The following is a 19,206-nucleotide window of genomic DNA, read 5'->3' as shown; positions in this document are numbered from 1 at the left end:
CTGAAAGTTCCATCAAAGCAAGCAGTTCAAGCTTTGTTATTAAAATAGATATCACTTACAGATATTGAAGTGTGAAGTCTCGAGTGGCTCAGCACAATATGTTGCTGAGGAGGACCAACAGCATAGTAGGATCATTATTGGTTCATTGCTAAGATAACTGATCTTAAAATATTACGCTTGATCAGGATATAGATGGAAAGAAAATCTAGCAAAGTACAAGCTCTTAACTGAGACATAGGTTTGTTATTTTTCTTGCTTCCTTCTGATTGTCATGGACCACAGCAGAAAACAAGTTCATCAAACTTTTGTCTCAGTCTGTCAATTTTTATTGCATCAGAAATGAATTGCGAAATATTTGATACAGATAGCCATATGAAAATCCAATTTGTATTCTGTTCAACTGTATGGTTTGTCTCCAATGTCATAAAGTAATCGCTTTCTATAAACACCAAGAAGGGAACTGCAAATAGCCTTGCTCAGAGATGTTCAAGGACATCCACCTCTAACTAAAGACTTTGAAAGATTGAAGCATATGTAAGATATAGACAGGATAGATCGAGTGAATCCTTAAGTGTATAAAGGAAGTAGGAGTATACTTAAGAGGGAAATCAGGAGGGCAAAAACGGGACATGAGATAGCTTTGGCAAATAGAATTAAGGAGAATCCAAAGAGTTTTTACAAATACATTGAGGACAAAAGGGTAACCAGGGAGAGAATAGGGCCCCTTAAAAATCAGGAAGGCGGCCTTTATGTGGAGCCGCAGAATGTGGGGTAGATACTAAATGAGTATTTTGCATCAGTATTTACTGTGGAAGAGGATATGGAAGATATAGACTGTAGGGAAATAGATGGTGACATCTTACAAAATGTCCATATTACAGAGGAGAAAGTGCTGGATGTCTTGAAATGGGTAAAGGTGGACAAATCCCCAGGACCTGATCAGGTGTACCCTAGAACTCTGTGGGAAGCTAGAGAAGTGATTGTTTGACCTTTTGCTGAGATATTTGTATCATCGATAATCCCAGGTGAGGTGCCGGAAGACTGGAGGTTGGCTAACGTGGTGCCACTGTTTAAGAAGGATGGTAAGGACAAGCCAGGGAACTATAGACCCGTGAGCCTGACGTTGGTGGTGGACAAGTTGGAGGGAATCCTGAGGGTCAGAGGCATTTGGATGGGTATATGAATAGGAAGGGTTTGGAGGGAAATGGGTTGGGTGCTGGCAGGTGGGACTAGATTGGGATATCTGGTCGGCATGGACGGGCCTGTTTCTATGCTGTACATCTCTATGACTCTAAATAAACAAGTGAATGACTGAGGAGTTTAAATTAGCATGGGTAAATTAGACATTAGATCTAGAAAGCGAAATAGACAGGAAAAACAAGAAAATAAATTGAAATATTTCACTGTCTTTTAAGGAATGATTCCACAGTTTAAATAATCACACTATGGCTAATTGAGGCAGATTGACAGCCAAGAACAACAGCTTATGTTTTGAAATATATGTTAACAAAGCGAACACCAAACAGGACCAATTACAAACAATATCACATGAGATATGCTATATTGACCAAAAAGAAAAGTTTTAAGATATACTTTAAAGTGGGAGGAATGTCACAGGGCTCAATCTTACCAGCAGTCAGCCAGGAGTTATATTCATCAAGTTTCATGGAAGATTTCTTTCTGCATGACTTCGTGAGTTTTCTTGTGTAATTGTCTGAGATTTACCTTGTTAACTGTGTGCCATGCTGCTTTGATACCCCTCTCACCTGGGTGAGTATATGAGTAGGAAGGGTTTAGAGGGATATGGGCCAAGTGTTGACAAATGGGACGAAATTAGGTTAGGATATCTGGCTGGCATGGATGAGTTGGACTGAATGGTCTGTTTCTGCGCTGTACATCTGTGACTAAGTGAGGAGTGGGAAAGGAGTGCCCATATTTCTGTATTCTCCCACAAGAGGAAATGTTACTTCCACATCCAAGACTGTTCAGGAGCTGGTAACTTGATTTGAAGTATATCCCTCCCTACAGTGAAAGCATACCCAATCTGTCTAATTTTTCCTCATATAAGACAACATTCCTTCCAAGTATCTATCGAATAAATCTCCTCCAAACTGCCTCTCATGCATTTACATTTCTTTCTTCGAAAAGGAGACAAAAATGACAAACAGTACTGATGTTGTGGTATCATCAATGCTTTGTAATAAAAGTATACAATCTCAATAAAGGAGAGCACTCCATTGACACTCTCTTTTAATTACTTAATATACCTGTGTAATCACTTTGACTCATGCACAAGAACACTTGGATACCTTTGCACCATAGAATTCTGCAGACATATTCCATTTCGGTAATTCGATTTCTTTAACTCTTCTACCAAAGTGAACAATTTCTCATTTTCTCTCATTTGTACCCCATCTGCCAGAGTTTTGCTAATTCACTCAACCTATTTGTATCAGTCGACAAACTCCTGGTGTCCTCCTTCACATCATACTTTCTGACGATGGCACAAATAACATGCCTTGCTTCCTTTATCTAAGTCATTGATGTACATTATTAAAACACAGACCTGCAGAACTATACTCATCACATCCTACCAATCAGGCCATATGCTTCTGAGTTTTGCAATAATGTATTATGTGGTGCCTTGTCAAATGCTTTCTGGAATTCTGAGTGCAGTATGTCAGTGGAGTGTCCCTTGTCCCTACCCCCTCCCATTTATCTGTCCATCTTCGAGGCTCCCAGTCTCATTCCTGATAAAGGTCTCTGGCCTGAAACGTCGATTTTCCTGCTCCTCGGATGCTGCCTGATCGGCTGTGCTTTTCCGGCAACACACTCTCTCAACTCTGATCTCCAGGATCTGCGGACCTCACTGTCTCCTATTGTGTAGATACTCTAGTAAATTAGTTAAGCATGATTTCCCTTTCACAAAACCATGTTGAGTCTTCCCATATACTACAGCTTTTCCATGTGCCGAGCAGTAGCCTCAGTAATGATGGATTCTAACATTTTTCCCTTGACAGATGGCAAGCTAACTAACAAAAGTTTTCCCTATCCTCCCTTCTTGAGTAGAAAGGTTATACTTGTTACATTACAGTCTGATGCAACATTTCCAGAATCCACTGAAGCCGGCCTGCAACTCCATCAGTTTGCTTAGCATTGCTTCCTTGGTGATTTATAATTTCACTATGTTCCTCAGTTTCTTCCATCTACTGATTTATTAGTTTAATGTTTTTATTTTCCTTTGCATCATTTGCAGTAAAGCAAAAATATTTGTACATTTTATCTACTGTAATTCCACATTCTCTCTCCTCAGGATCAAATGCTCATTTACTCTTCTTTATACCTTTCTTAGATACTTTCAGAAACTCCTGAAATCCATTATTGTTTCTAACTATCTTCTCTTCATGCTGTATTTCCTTTTTCCTGACAAATCTTTCAGTCTTTCTCTGCCATTCTTTAAATTCTGACTAATCATTATATTTACAGAACTGTATGCTTTTCAAGTAAGTTAGATAATTTTTTCCTAATTTGAGATAACCACAGATGATGGGTACTCTTGAAATTTTTTATCTACGATAGGACTATACTTATTCTGAGTATTCAAACATCTTAAATATCTGGCACTGCTTCTGTATTGTTCTCTCTCCCACCTTAATATCCAGTTCACTTCAGCCAGCTCAACTTTGTCCATTAAGTTGTTCTTATGTAAGTTTACAATACTAGTCCTTGGTCTAAATTGGATTAGGTCTAGGACTGGTAAATTTTAAATTGGATGTGGTTGCTTCTACCTTGATGTGTCTTTACTCTGAGGTCACTAATTAATCTTGTTACACAATTCCGAGCCTCACATAACTTACTCTCTGGTTGGTTCCGGAATATGCTACTCTTTTTAAAAAAAACACTACCTGAATAAACTACCTATGAACTCCTCATCCAATTGGCAACTGCCAATCTGATTTTTCCCAGTTTATATATACATTGAAATCGCCTGATTATCGTGCTGTCTTTATCATCAGCACCCAATATTTCTTATATACATTGTTTTGTGATGTGTCGCTGTTAGCGATCCTGTAGATTACTCCCTATAGGAATCTTTTTCCCTCCTGTTCTGCCTCCTCTGCACTTAAACTGACTGTACAGCCTGATCTGCTAAACCAATCCCATCTTAATGCATCAATGGCACCTTTATTAACAGTGCCACCCCTCTGCATTTTACCTAGCTTTCTATTCTTCTTGAGAATCTTATAACTTCAACGTTCAGGACCTACTCCTTATCATCCTACTACCATGCCTTCCTAAAGGCTATCAAGCCATCTATTTCAGTATGTGTTGTCGATTCATTTATATTATGAATGCCACATGCATTAATTTTGTCCATGTTATCTTTGAGATCTAGCCTTGACCTATGATATATTCTTAGATTTTCTCCTCTGTTCATATATGGCTATTTTGCTATCCTATCCTGATCCTACCCCTTGATTTTATTGCATCTATCCAAGTTTGACCCCTCACATCACCACCACCAGTACTACCCTTCCCCATTCAAACCCCTCTTTCCTAGGTACAAGGCTCACTAGAACACCATGTTGGGCATGCTTCAGCATAGATCATTCCAACTGTACAGATTGCACTTTCCCCAATATTGTCAATATTCAATGAACTGCAACTGACTTCGCCCACTCTAGTCTTTGATTCTGCTTTCACTAATCTTATGTACTTTGTCATTTTACATGTGGTTCAGGTAGTAATCAAGATATTATTGCCTTTGAGATTCTGCTTTTTAATTAGTGCCTGTCCTATTGTAACCACACAACGAAACTTCTTTGTAGCTCTACTTGTCATCTTTGGCACAGCTTTATTCAGTTTTGGTAGTGTTCCAGGAGCAGTTTGTTGTTTTATCTAAAAATAATAACTAAATATTTAGTTATGTGATTATTACATTATTGTAATGGAACATGCGCTATTAATTACTCAACTTGAGGTTCTGTGAATTTTGAGAGAAGTTAATATGTAACGTGCTTCTAAATTGATGCAATGTAGGAAAAACAGCAGCCAATGAACACAAGCCTCTTGAATAATTCACTAAATAATTTCTGAAGTGACGGTTGAGGTTTAAATCATTGCATTTATGTGAGAGGGTAGATGGAGACTTTGTTTAATATCTCATTTCCAAAACTTTGAATTCAACCATGCAGAAGACTGAGTGAGTTTATTCCAAATGACGGGAGGAATCTGGATATCAAAGGCTCTGCAGCTGAAAAAATGGCGGGGGGTGATTTGTGTTGAAGGTCAAAAGTGGAGGACCTCTTCAGCAATTTTTTTTTGTGCTCAAATTGCTAGTGGATTAAATATAACAGTTCTGATTGGGTTGCAAGGTTTATAACAATAGACAGCTACGTGCTTTAGATCACGTTACATTAGATCTGCTAGTTGAGCACAATTAGAAATTTTAATTAATATTGACTTACCCCAAACAGAAACCTCATAAATCCTGAAATAGATTCTGACTGGACGTGATACTTTGCAAACTTTTTCACTCATCTTGTTTGAGCATCACTCTCTGGAAAGCTATTGCATGCTGCACTGCAAAGACTTGGGTCTGTGCTTCCAACTCACTATTTAGGGAAAATCCTGAATTTAATGTTGTGGGCTGAAGATGAAGCATCGTGGCATGGTGCAAGTGGTAATGATTCCATTTCAGTTCGATTTGGTCTCTGGAGTGCAAACAGCAAAGAAGCAATAGCATTGAATTGCAAGCGCCAAAGCTATCTGAAGCAGCAAATCTTTTGTCACTCGTGCAGGAATTAGGGTCACTATATTGGAGCTTGAGAAGGCACACTATGCCATGCATGGTTTGTGCACGATGCATCAATGATTATTCCACATCATTAACAGAATGTGCCTGTGATAATCTGCAAAGTCAGTGGGAAAGCTCTGCAACAGAAGTTTAACACTTGAAATTCCAGTTTTATTTAATGGAAATTATAATCTAGCCACAAGGAAGGGTGAGGTTTGTCAGGTTTGTTTTATTCATTCTAGAATATTGGTTTTGACTGGATCTGCATTTATTCCCATCTCTAGATAAAATGGAAGTGAGCTGCCTTCTTGAATCACTGGTGTATTTGGTGTCGGTGCACCCACAGCTATTGTGTTTGGGAGGTGGTGCTTTCGTGAATTTCTCAGTGTTTAACTCCCATTGAAGAGAGGTTACCTTTGCTTCTGAAGCATTGTAAGCTGAAAACAAATGCTCAAGCTGGTCGTTATACAGAAGAAAACATGTTGTAGAATTTATAAATATTGACCAGGATGCAACACCTGTCCTCTTCAAAATAGTTTGTTCAGTTCCATCCACCAAAGGAGGCAAACCAGGCCTTGTTTCAATATCTCATTTGTATAACTACAACTCTGACAGTGCAGCGTTCCCTTGGAATTATATTAACATATTGTGCCAGCTTTTGTACTCAAATCTCTGGAGTGGAATCTGAAGATGCAAGAATATATGTTTGGTGATGAGGGAGGAAAAAGCACAAACTTTGTCTTGAAGCGGCTTCATCCTACTTTGTTCTAAAAAATAACTCTTCATTTTTATTGCTTGAGCTATTTCACTGGACTTGATGCTGTCAGAAGCTGATGTGTATTGTGTTTTTCTTTTAAATTGCATTCTTGTAGTTTGAGCTGTATCCTCAAGGAATGATAAAAAAACTGAAAGGTTGACCTAATATTTCATGGTTGAAGATTGTAGTTATATTGTAGATTTGAAAGTACTTTTTTTAATTCTGGAAATTATTGACATATTTACTGAAATAAACACTTATTTTTAATTAGTTTATTTATTCATGCTACCCTGCTGTGTGATACTTTACCAGAAAAAATAATGATCGAGTGATAATACCTCTGGGCTTACTAATGCAGAGGTCCCGGTAATGTTCTGGGGAGCCAGGTTCAAATCCTGCCATAGTAGATAGTAGAATTTGAATTTAATGAAAATCTGGAATTAAGAGTCTATTGATTTCATTGTCATTTGTTAGAAAAATCCCTCTTGTTCACTCATATCCTTTTTATGGAAGGAAATCTGCCATCCATTCCTGGTCTGGCCTACATATGATTCCAGACCCACAGTAACGTGGTTGCTGTTTAACTGCCATCTGGGCAATTAAGCAAAAGGAATAAATGCTGGCTTGGCCAGTGATATCCACAGCCTGTGAATGAACAAAAATTGGTAATTGAGTCCCTATGGCTAGGTGTCGGGTTTTGCACTGGAAAGTCCGATGTTTGTTCTTCTGAGCTGGCTTGGCCATTGTACCCATGACACAAACATTTCATGTAACATTTTTATATATTGATTTTTTTTTTATCCTCCTGTGCCATGTTTCCAAGTGAATGAGTTGCATGTGTTACTACCAAAAATTAATTTTATTTTTACAGTTACAGAGCTTGCAAAGTATTCAGTTTGGAGGAATTAATTGCAACATTTTATACAGTGGGTTCTATAAGATAAGTGATTATATTTGTTGACAGCCTGATTTTTATTGCAGGTTTAAAGATAATAGAGAAGATGAAATTTGGTTAGTAGATGTGAGTATGCACTTTTCTTTTGTAGAACTTAATAAAAACAAAATGCAACCACTTAATGCTGACATAATTTTAGTGGAAATGTTTCCAACATTGCTCATACTTTTGCCAAAAGTTAACATCGCAGTTGAACAGTGATCTTTAGAGGATTAAGAGTAGCTTGTTTTTCAGCAAGATGTTTGTGTTTATGCAGGACGAACTTCATTATCAATAATATTATAATGCTTGTCATACATCTATGTGTGATTGTAGAATTGAAAGGGTTAGATTGTCTAGACTGGTCTGTGACCTAAATATGAAATGTTTCCTCCAAAGGTTATACATAGCAAACCTATTTTGCTAACTTATGAATGACCTGGATATATTCATGACCCTGAAATTGTCGCTGATCATTTTGGAAATGTTTACATATCAATGTATCTCTACATCCAGGTCATGGATGCATACATCTTGTAGGTAATTTTATTATTCATACCTGAATCAATTTTCTTTTACTAAATAGACTATTGTTTTTTTTAACCATAACGTCAGAGTATCCTTGATTTTTAACTCTTCAAATTTCATGATTTGTATGGAGTTTTTAATCAATTTGTATTGTTAATCAACGTGAATTGTTAATAGCCTAGTAATCTTTCTCGTTCAAAAATTCTTGCCCAAATTAAAAGTCCTGTACTCAATTTGAGTTTCTCAAAATAATCAATTTAGTGTACTTGTGAAAAAGCAATTTATGCTGGATGTTTAGTTTTGGTATCCCTCCATCTGTAAACAACAATAGGATGCAGTCTTAGACTTTGGGTAAGGCCATTTGAAATCATTTGGCACATGTTAACAGCCAAACAAGCTGAATCTCGAAGAACAAAGTCTGTAACACGTGTCTCATTGTGATGTCCTTTGCCGGTAATGAAATGATTTCTGCTCATGCCTTGTTTCCAGCACTGGCTCCTCCTCTTGGAGCTTTGTTTTACCCTCATGGTTGTTGATAATAACATTTTCTTTCCTTGTGGATTTGGTTTTGGTATGCAACAGCTATAGCTCAGTGTGTATTTACATTTGAGAGTAAAGCCATATACTATTAATTTTAATAAGACTGTTTGGCAGAGCCGGAAGAGAAAATTCCTCTTGAACAATTACCAATTCACCACCTAAAGCAACTGTACAGACAAATGACTAGAATTTTACCAATGTCATTTAAACCTGGCTTGGTGTAAATTTTAATAATCCTGTATTGTATAGTGGATTGCTATTTCCCACCAGTCAATTTAAGATTAAATTTTGATTTGCTTTCAGTCATTTCCTACACAGATTTAATCTTCAGTTGGTATCTTCACAAATTGAACAATATGGCCTGAATAAAACAAACAGTGGCATTCGAAACAATTTTGCACAACCTGAGGAGAAAGAAAATGAAATTTAAAACTCATCCTAAATTGCTTAACCATCCAAATTAGGATAGCTGTAAGAAGGACAGCTGCCCCTCAACAATTGGATATTGTCAGTTTAGAATGCTAACTGAAGCAACTGTATTTGTTTATGTGTGGACAGGTTGCAAATTTACATGCTTGGTATGCTTTTCTAAGTGATGCCTGGGAGAAACGTATAGATGAAAAGTGATGAATTTTGTTCTTGATTTATTGTGTAGATGCATCAGATCTTGTAGTCGCAGCACAAGTTCACTTGACTATTTTAAGCCACATTAGTCTTTTAATGCCATTCCAATCAACAATTATTTTGAATAAAGATGCCCAAAAGTTTGTCACTTTTTTATATGTCACAATTCATAGTTCCAACTTCCTAAGAGTCATTGATAAGGATTTAATTTTTCCAGGTAATGATTTCTTTTAGACTGTAAGCAACATCATCACAGATCCTATGCAAACATAAGAAATAAGGGCAGAAGTTGAGCATTTGGCGCCTCAAGGCTGCTTTGCTGTTCAATACAAACATAGATAAATTACTTGTGTTTTGAATTTTACATCCCTTCTACCACTAACTATCAACATTTAGATTAGATTACCTACGGTGTGGAAACAGGCCCTTCGGCCCAACAAGTCCACTCCAACCCGCCGAAGCGCAACCCACCCATTCCCCCACGTTTACCCCTTTACCTAACACTATGGGTAATTTAGCATGACCAATTCACCTGACCTGCACATCTTTGTGACTGTGGGAGGAAACCAGAGCACCCGGAGGAAACCCACGCAGACACGGGGAGAATGTGCAAACTCCACACAGTCAGTCGCCTGAGTCAGGAATTGAACCCAGGTCTCTGGCGCTGTGAGACAGCAGTGCTAACCACTGTGCCACCGTGCTGCCCTATCTTTTGATTTTCTTTCCAAATAGGAATTTATTTACTTCAGCCTTAAAATTATTTAGTTATCCCACCTCCACCACTTTGCAGCAGCAAATTCCAAATTCCTACTGCCCTCAGAAAAAAAAATGTTCTCTGTAATAAAAGTGAAGCCCTAATTTTAAAACAGTGGCCTTGGTTCTGGAATTACTCACAAGAGGGAACATTCTTTCCACGTTCACCTTGTCCATTCAGGATCTTGTACATTTCATTCAAGTCAACCCTCACTCCTCTTCTTCTAATCTCCAGTAGAAATAAATCCAATCTATTCTCCTAAACATCCCACTCATTTCAGGTATGAATCCGGCGTATCACTTCATATGAAGCTAATAAATTTTGGTGCAGTATTGTTGGGCTGAAAGACTTGCACTTATGCTGTCCTCCATAATTAAAGGGAGTATAGTGAAACAAATATGGACATTATTCTTGATATTTGCTCCATGAGTATTCAAGCAAAACCCTTGAAAAATCAACATTAATGGAGTGAATACAGCCTGTATGGCTCCAAACAAATCCCTGCCTCTCGGTAGTGTTTTCCCAACTCTCAAATGACAAACATTCACAAGGCCTCAGTGCATCAGATCAAACATGAAGAAAGAAACCTCCTGCTAGTTACCAGGTACCACCCACCTCTCAACTGATGACTGAACAAGTTTGCCTGAGCAGGTAGAGACAGGTACAATTACAACATTTTAAAATGCATCTAGATGGGTACACAAATAAGGAAGGTTATGGGCCAAATGCCAGCAAATGGGACATGATCAGTTTAAGATATCTGGTTGGTGCAGGCAAGTTGGACCAAAGAATCTTTGTGTTGTGTGACTCTGTGCTTCCAATGCATTTACATTATCCTGTAAATAAAGAGACCAAAACTTACCACAGTATTTGAGATGTAGTGTCATCAATGCCCTTTATAACTGTAGCATAATGTCCTGCCTTTTATGTTCAATCCTTGTCATAAAAGATTCCTGAAGAAGGGCTCATGCCCGAAACGTCAACTCTCCTGCTCCTTGGATGCTGCCTGACCTGCTGCGTGTTTCCAGCAACACATTTTCAGCATCCTATTAGCCTTAGTAATTACATGCCATTCTTACATAATTAACTTCATGTCCCATGTACTGAAACATACAAATCCCTCTGTACCTCAGAATTCAAGTCATTCTCCTTTTAAACAATACTCTGCTTTTAATGTTTCCGGTCAACTTCACATTTTCCAACATTGTATTTCATCTGCTAGATTTTTGCCCACATACTCAACCCAGGGATCTCCCTCTGCAACCTTTTTATGTCTCCTTCACATTGTACTTTGCAGGTGACACCAAAATATTTAGTATATTTAGCTACCATACCTTTGCTCTGTTCAAAGACATTCATGTAAACTGTAAAAAAAAAAAAATTTGAGGCCACAGCACCGAACCCTGGGCAGTACCAGCTGTCACATCCTGCCTGTCATTCAAAGATCCATTCATACATAGTCTGCTTTCTGCCAACCAGCCAATTTCCAGTCCATGTTAATAGGATACTCAGTACACCATGTGCTTTTATTTTCTGTAAAACCCTTGATGCATGTTATCTAACACCTTCTGAAAATCAAAATAATTAGTTCCACAAGCTTCTGTCTATCTACAATGATATTATGACAAAGAGTTCCAGTACTCCTATAGATTTATTAAACTTGGTTTCCCTTTGAAACAATGCTGATTTTTCCTGAGTCCCTTGAGTTTTGCTAAGTATGCAGCCATAATCTCTTCAGTGATCAATTCTAACACCTTACCCTTGGCAGATATCAAGCCAACTGGTTTATAGTTTCCTGTTCTTTCTTGCTGTCTCACTGCTCCCCATTCGTGAATAGAGCTGTTGTATTTTCTGATATCCAGTCCAATAAAGTATTTTGTGAATCTGGCGAATTCTGGAAAATTTAGTGGCAACACAGCTACTATCTCATTAGCTACCCTGGGCAAAGCTTAGCTGGACCTAGAGATTTGGCAACCTCCAGCTCTATCAGCTTTTAGTCCTGTGATGAGCGCATACTTTTTGTTTTTATTTCTTTGTTGACTGAAATAGGAAAAAGTTGTCTGTGTTTCATAAACCAAGTCTGTTGGAGGACCAAACCAAGGGATTACTGTGCTTCCAAAAAGCTGATTATTGACACTCTCAAAAGTGTAAACAGCACTTACAATTTCTTCAAGAATTAGAGATTATTGTGGATGAGTAGGAATTGGGGCGGTATTTGTGAAGGAAGGTTTGGCTGGCAACAAGCAGCTAATTGGTCTGTGGAGTGGTGACGCGATGTCGCTGACAAAGGCCTTCTGCCTGCCAACAACTATGTGATTGGCTGTCAGGTAGCTTGAGGATATGAATGACATTATCTTACAAATATTCAGACTTCTGGGGCAAAAAAAGTTCCTGCCTTTCATCAGTTCAAAAAAAATCTAAAGCCCGAAGAAAGCAAATTTATTTTCATTTGCCAATTGCTCTAAGCCCTGTTGTTTCTAATCAATAAGTCAGACTTATTAAATTATGAACCAGTCAGTCTGAACTTCATGTTCCTGCAAGCAAATAAAAGTACCTGGAGAAGAGGCTCAGGAGATCCTGACAAACAATAGGAGCATCTCCGCAAACTTTGTTGACATGGACCATTGAATTTCTTTACCAGGTTTTTCTTCCATAACACCATTAATCTCTTGTCTTGCAGTGCATACCTACTCTACAGCAAAGATTCTTTGGCAACATCTGTAATTTTCATGCATATTGAAAATATTATAATTATTGCAATGCAGAAAAAACTTCAATTCATTTGAAGACAGCACATATCAGAGGAAACAGTTTAGTAAAATTGGAAACGTTATTTGAAAAAGTGATCAAATAATGATAGTTATTTGTATGTGCATTACACTACACCGAATCCAGTTTGTTACTAAAATTTTCTATCTGACAACTGTCAAACATGCATGCGGCACAACTTTCCTGTGCAGTAATCTGACTGCTTCACATGGAATTGTGATGGAGTCCAAGGTTTCAAAGTTTGTTTTGCTATAGATGGTAATAGGACAGAGAAACTGAAAAAGGAACACTCTCTTCCAATTATTAGTGACCATCTTGTACTTATTGCCTTAGTTCTGATCTGTCCTGTGAATGAAAATCTATAACTGCCTTATCAAGTCCTTTTGTAAGCTTAAATGACATCTGTCATGTCACCCTTTGATCTCTTTTTCTGAAAGAAAGGCTCCCCAGTTTGTTTCATTTCTCAGTTCCAGTCTTATACATAATTTTTTTTTCACACTTTCTCCAGTGTGCCTTTCTATTCCTAATACAAAGACCAGAATGTTCATCATACTCGAACAACAGTAAATTCTTCAAGTTTGTTTCCCCAGTCCTTCTCATTTGAATGAGATTTGGCTCAAAAAAGATCATGCTTTTGAGGGAAAGATGTTTGGTCTGCAGTGAGGTTTTAGATTGTTGAATTTCTTGCTATTCTAAGCAAGCCCGCTGTTTTACTGGTTTTGACTTTGGAATTGACACTCTCAACTTCATAGTTCAAACCAAACTTTCATTTATTTGAAATTATCGAACATCAGACATCTCTCTCGTTAATTATATGGTGGAGAAGCTAGAGAATGCTGAAATGCCCAAGCACAATATTGAATAAGGGTTTGGTGCTGTGCAGTGGCAAACATGGGATTTTAGGGATAAAGCCCATGTACCTTCATCCTCTCCTGATAACCCCCCTGTTTGCACATTGAATGTAATTGCATTGTGAAGACTCTTATCTTAGTCAAGTTATTGAAATTGGCTGATGTAAAGAAGGTAAAGCTTTTGGTGGTGGAGAGCAGTTTGATCTAATTAGTTAACATGATAAAAATTGTTCTATTTGAGTTTTATTTTCCTAATTCTTCTCAAATGAATAAATTATCCACTGCTAATGATTTATGTTTGTTTTAGTTTTATGCACCTTGGTGTGGCCACTGCAAGAAATTGGAACCAATATGGGATGAGGTAGCTGCTGAAATGTTTACATCAGGTTCTCCTATAAAAGTGGGGAAGATGGATGCAACAATTTATGCAGGTGAGGTGCACCATAATATGCCTTGTATTGATACAAAGAACTGTGTGAAAAATGACTCTATTCAGTCTCATCTAAATAACGTTACATTTCAACCAGGTCTACTACTTTACTGAAGTCAAATCCTAATATGCTGGGTTTTTTTGTATGGGATGACTTTCATTCAGTGCTTTATTAAGCATTGTGATTTAAAAAGCACATAATTTGTTTTTTTTATTGCATGGGATTACAGAAATTTAATGTTTTTTTTAAGGTTGATTCTCTCTTTCAATTAGTTAATGTGTTGCTTTGGAGCTGAGCACCAGTTTCTAAAGTTTAGAACATAATGAAGTCAAATTACTATTTTTAAAAGAAATCTTATCTATAAATTAACATTTATTTTGTAATTCCTCAGGCTAACGTTCCCTTATACAGACCACCAGAGCATTTGCCTTCATCATTCTTTCTGATATATTTTGCCCGATGTGCATGCATCAAATGTGATGCTGTGCATATCAACCTAACACTGCCAATTTTCTCTTTTTTTTTTCTCTCCCCACAAAATACTGATTATGTATTATACTGCAAAATGCAGTTCTGGACATTGCTTTGATTGTCATAAGACACAAGGAAACTGAGTGATTCTTAGAGAAAATAACAGCCTTTGCTTTTAACTAAAAACATCACCAAATATTGAAAATGCTGTTGCTATGTTAATCATTTCTTCTGGAAAATATTGTTTGCAAATTGAGTAGCTCACAGGCCAGTTGCAAGTTTTAAAACAAATGTCTCTCCCTGTTCTCAGCACCTGTCTGTAAACAAATGGTGATTTTATTTTTCTCTCATTTTAATTGAAAGTAGTGCAGTATTTTTCCTACTCTCTCGTGGGCTCGGATTTAATTTTACAAGGATCATAACAGCGCTGTGGTAAATTTTAAAACCAGAAGTAGAGTTTATTTTACACCCTCTTAGATGAGGGGAAGGAGGAATGCTCTGCTTTACATCTCAGTCACAAGCATGCAATAAGAGAATCAACCAAAAATTGAGCTTATTCAGTTAGAAACCACTTACGTACAATGTCCTTAATTTTTAAAATGGCGTCTAAAGCTCAAAAGTTGATATTAGCGGTTTGGAATACCTTTTTATGGGCCTAGTTGGTTAACTAACCAAAAGGTCTGTTGTCCACTCTTCTATTTAAAACTATCTTCAAAAGTCACCTGAAGAACTTTTTGTCAAATTTCTAGTTTTGATGAGAAAAAAATTATTATTTGCAGCGTGCACAAATATAGTTTTTTGGCTGCTTTTTACAGGACAGAGGTTTATTCCTTTGTAGTCCAGTCAGGAGTATTGATATTCAGATGTTCCTTGAAGCAGCTGAAAATGTGTTGCTGGTCAAAGCACAGCAGGCCAGGCAGCATCTCAGGAATAGAGAATTCTCTATTCCTGAGATGCTGCCTGGCCTGCTGTGCTTTGACCAGCAACACACTTTCAGCTGTGATCTCCAGCATCTGCAGACCTCATTTTTTACTGTTCCTTGAAGCAGTTTGTTTGTTTCTGATTTTCAACAGAATTCCTTTTGTTTCCATTTTAGTTAATTTTATTTCTGACAACTTAGATTGTATTGGCAGTTGATAATGCAAATTTTTCAAACTAAATTTGAATTAACCAGTAATTTGAAGTAATTGATGTAAATATCACAACAAAGTAAGAAATTCGTGCTCATAAAATCTTACCATTTAAATTAAGTGACGTTAGGTATTGCAGCTTATCAGCTCTTTGCTATAATTATGTTGTGGGTGGCATGGTGGTTAGCACTGCTGCCTCCCAGCACGAAGAACTCAGGTTCAGTTCCAGCGTTGGAAGACTGTTTAGAGTTTGCACTTTTTCTCCGTGTCTGTGTAGGTTTCCTTAGGGTGTTCTAGTTTCCTCCCACAAGATATGCAGGTTAAGTGGATTGACCTTGCTCAATGGTCCATAGTGTCCACAGATGTGCAGGCTAGGGGGATTAGTCATTGTTAATGTGAGATCTTGGGATTAGGATAAAGTGCTGGGAGGAATGTTCCTCGGGAGGTTACTGTAGACTCGATGGGCCGAATGGCCTCTTTCCACAATGTGGAGATTCTATGAATCAGTGCTGATTCCCTAAACTGACAGCTATTTCAAAATCATATCTTAAAAAAAACAGTTGAGCTCAATACTGTAGGACAATAGACAACTTATCAAGCCCATCAGGAAGTATGCGGGGAATAGAGGGAGTACCAATTTGAGATTCTGTTTGGGAAGAAAAGTAACAAAAAATGTGGAGAAAAATTAATTTAAGATTCTGCAAAACTCCATAAAGTGAGGCAATTAAACTTCAAATGGTTATGAATTTATTTCTGAAGTGTTGTGTGTTTAGATTAGATATGTGGATTAAACTCTTATCAGATGCTGGTGTTGTGCTGGTTCACTACTTCAAAAATGAAACATGACAAATATTGGGTTAATAAAAACAGACTGCCAGTTAAATGTGTGCATGCAAATTAACTCGTTTGAATTGTAGAAGTGTCAACTGTGGATGTTGTACAATGCTGTTGTGACACCTGCTAATTGTACTATTTTAATATTGTGTAGAATGAATTGAAAACATCTAACTCTCTATGGGGCTGTCTTTTAATGAGGAGTACTATTTCTTGTACATTGCATTTTCATGTGAACGCCAGCAGTGTCAAGGTTGTTAGTGTTAATATTATGGAATTCTTGACTGGTTTTAACAGAGGTGTTGAGAGAAGTTTGGGAAACTGAATTTTTTCATGTTGTCTTTTGCTTCTTTACTGATCAAGCAAATAAATAGCCCAAAAGAGTCCATAAATGTGTAAATCATACTTGCTTTGCTGAAATGATTGGAGTGAAATCATTTCACACATTTTGGTCCATTGTCTTAATCTACAGAAGAGGATAGAGTATATCGCATTGCTTATGCTTTAACAATATATTGAATGACAGCTACTTAATTAGTCCAAGGAAAAATGCACATTTTGAAAACTATAATTCAGGTTCGTCATCTAGATCGTATGACTTGACATGTTCAATGTGTGCATACTTGGAGTCGTCTGTGATCGTATTTGAGTGCAAACTTGTGAACAATCTATATTTTTAGAATTTGAAGGGGTATGGAATTCATAACAATTAACAAAGATCTCAAGTTCTACCTGAATGAATTATGGATTTTTTTAAATGAAAACAGCTGGTTACTTTGCAGAATTTAGTTAATAATTTCTAAGATTGATCATATGAACTTTTCAGTCCAGTTATTTACTTTAGACTGTTGTAAACCATTACTTCTGATTTCCAAGTCATCAGTATCAATCTGAGGTAGAAAATTATTTTTCATGTCATTTTATGTCGGCAAGGATTGCAATCTCTTGATAGCTGAAATTGGAACTTACATCTCATAACTGGATAAGTAAATTGTTAGAAATTTTATTACAGCATTTAGTTGCATGACTTCAAAGCTGTTTAAGTTCCTTAGTCTGTACCTTCATAATTTGAAACTCTGCTGAAAATGTGTTGGTGGAAAAGCGCAGCAGGTCAGGCAGCATCCAACAAACAGGAGATTCGATGTTTCGGGCATAAGCCTTTCTTCAGGAATGAGGAAAGTGTGTCCAGCAGGCTAAGATAAAAGGTCATCTTAGCCTGCTGGACACACTTTCCTCATTCCTGAAGAAGGGCTTATGCCCGAAACGTCGAATCTCCTGTTTGTTGGATGCTGCCTGACCTGCTGCGCTCTTCCAGCAACACTTTTTCAGCTCTGATCTCCAGCATCTGCAGACCTCACTTTCTCCCCTAATTTGAAACTCTGGTTACTTCATTCTTCAACTCCTCCTCACAGACTGTGCACCGAGTTCTGGTTAAATAATAGATTAAGCTGAAGCTACAGAAATATTCTTCAGCTCTGTTGATGGGATTTTGTAGCCAATCAAACCAAGATGTTAGATAGCTGTTACAGATGGAAACCTTAACTTTTGTTCTTTTCTTCTTGTCATAAACCATCTCCTTTGAATTAGAACTCACTGTAAAAATGCAGCAGATCTGGCAGCATTTGTGAAGAGAAAACAGAGTTAAAGTTTTGCATTAGGTTACCCTTCGGAACTGAGTTCTGAAGAGGGGTCACTGAATCCAAAACATTAACTCTGCTTTCTCTTCACAGATACTGCCAGACCTGAGTCTTTCCAGCAATTTCTGCTTTGGTTTCTGATTTCCAGCACCCACAGTTCTTTCAGTTTCCTTGTTAATTCGTTCTACTTCTGATAACCTAGATCAGATGGCTAATGATAATGCAGACCTTTAAAACATATTGGAATTAACCAGTCATTTGAAGTAATCAGTGCAAATATCGCAACAAAATAGGAAATTGATGCTTCAAAAATCTGATCATTTAAATTAAGTGACTTTAGCTCTAGCTCCACGGCTGTAGCGTTATCAGCTCTTTGCTATAATTATATTGTGGGTGACATGGGTGGCTCATTGGTTAGCACTGCTGCCTCATAGCGCCAGGGGACGAGGATTCAATTCCAGCCTTGGTTGACTGTCTGTGTGGAGTGTGCACGTTCTTCCTGTGTCTGCGTGGGGTTCTATTGTGAGCTTCGATTAGCTCCCACACCCCAAAGGTTATGTGAATTAGCCATGCCAAATGGTCCCATTCGCTAGGTGGATTAGTCATGGTAAATGTAGGGATCGGACGCAGGGGATGATATTTGAAGGGTTGATACAGACTTGATGGACCGAATTGCCTTCATTTGGACTATCTGGATTCTGTGATTCTAGAGTGAATTATCAATGTAAAGATTTTAAACTAGATTCGTGGGGTCTCTCAGTGTGATTCATTGCAATTAAATTCATCTACCCTTTTCTAAAAAGAAGGGTATGTATTTTCTACTTAGATTCCAGTTGGTCTTCTGAGAATTGGATGTTTTTAACTGTTCCATAAGAGTGTATGCTGCAATTAAGGTTGGAAACAGATGCACTAGTTGGCATTCTCAATGGGATTTAGTTTTGCTGTTTCTGAAATCATTGGTTTCACTATTTGTAAACTAGGGAATTGGATAATGAGTCAACATGTACCTTCAAGTTACAGGATTTGTATCTATTCTGTACTCTTACATTCTTTGGTGCCATTTAGTAGGGTGAGCCTAGAAGTTATCAGTGTTTGGTTCATTGCAATTTTCAACACTCTCTGATCTTAGTAGATATCAAAATACCTGTA

General features: G+C 37.5%; 1 protein-coding gene across 2 annotated transcripts in view; it reads left to right on the top strand.

Moving 5' to 3' along the window:
- LOC132813898 (protein disulfide-isomerase TMX3-like) overlaps positions 1–19,206 on the top strand; it is a 143,231-nt gene that overhangs the window by 10,164 nt on the left and 113,861 nt on the right. For both annotated transcript variants that reach the window (XM_060823293.1, XM_060823287.1), the window contains exons 3-4: positions 7,536–7,575; positions 13,862–13,985. In XM_060823293.1, coding sequence (XP_060679276.1) covers positions 7,536–7,575; positions 13,862–13,985 — 164 coding nt within the window. The remainder of the gene's footprint in view (positions 1–7,535; positions 7,576–13,861; positions 13,986–19,206) is intronic.

The sequence above is a fragment of the Hemiscyllium ocellatum genome, chromosome 4, assembly GCF_020745735.1.
Source record: "Hemiscyllium ocellatum isolate sHemOce1 chromosome 4, sHemOce1.pat.X.cur, whole genome shotgun sequence".
Lineage (NCBI taxonomy): Eukaryota > Metazoa > Chordata > Chondrichthyes > Orectolobiformes > Hemiscylliidae > Hemiscyllium > Hemiscyllium ocellatum.
This window is presented reverse-complemented; position numbering and strand designations above follow the sequence as displayed.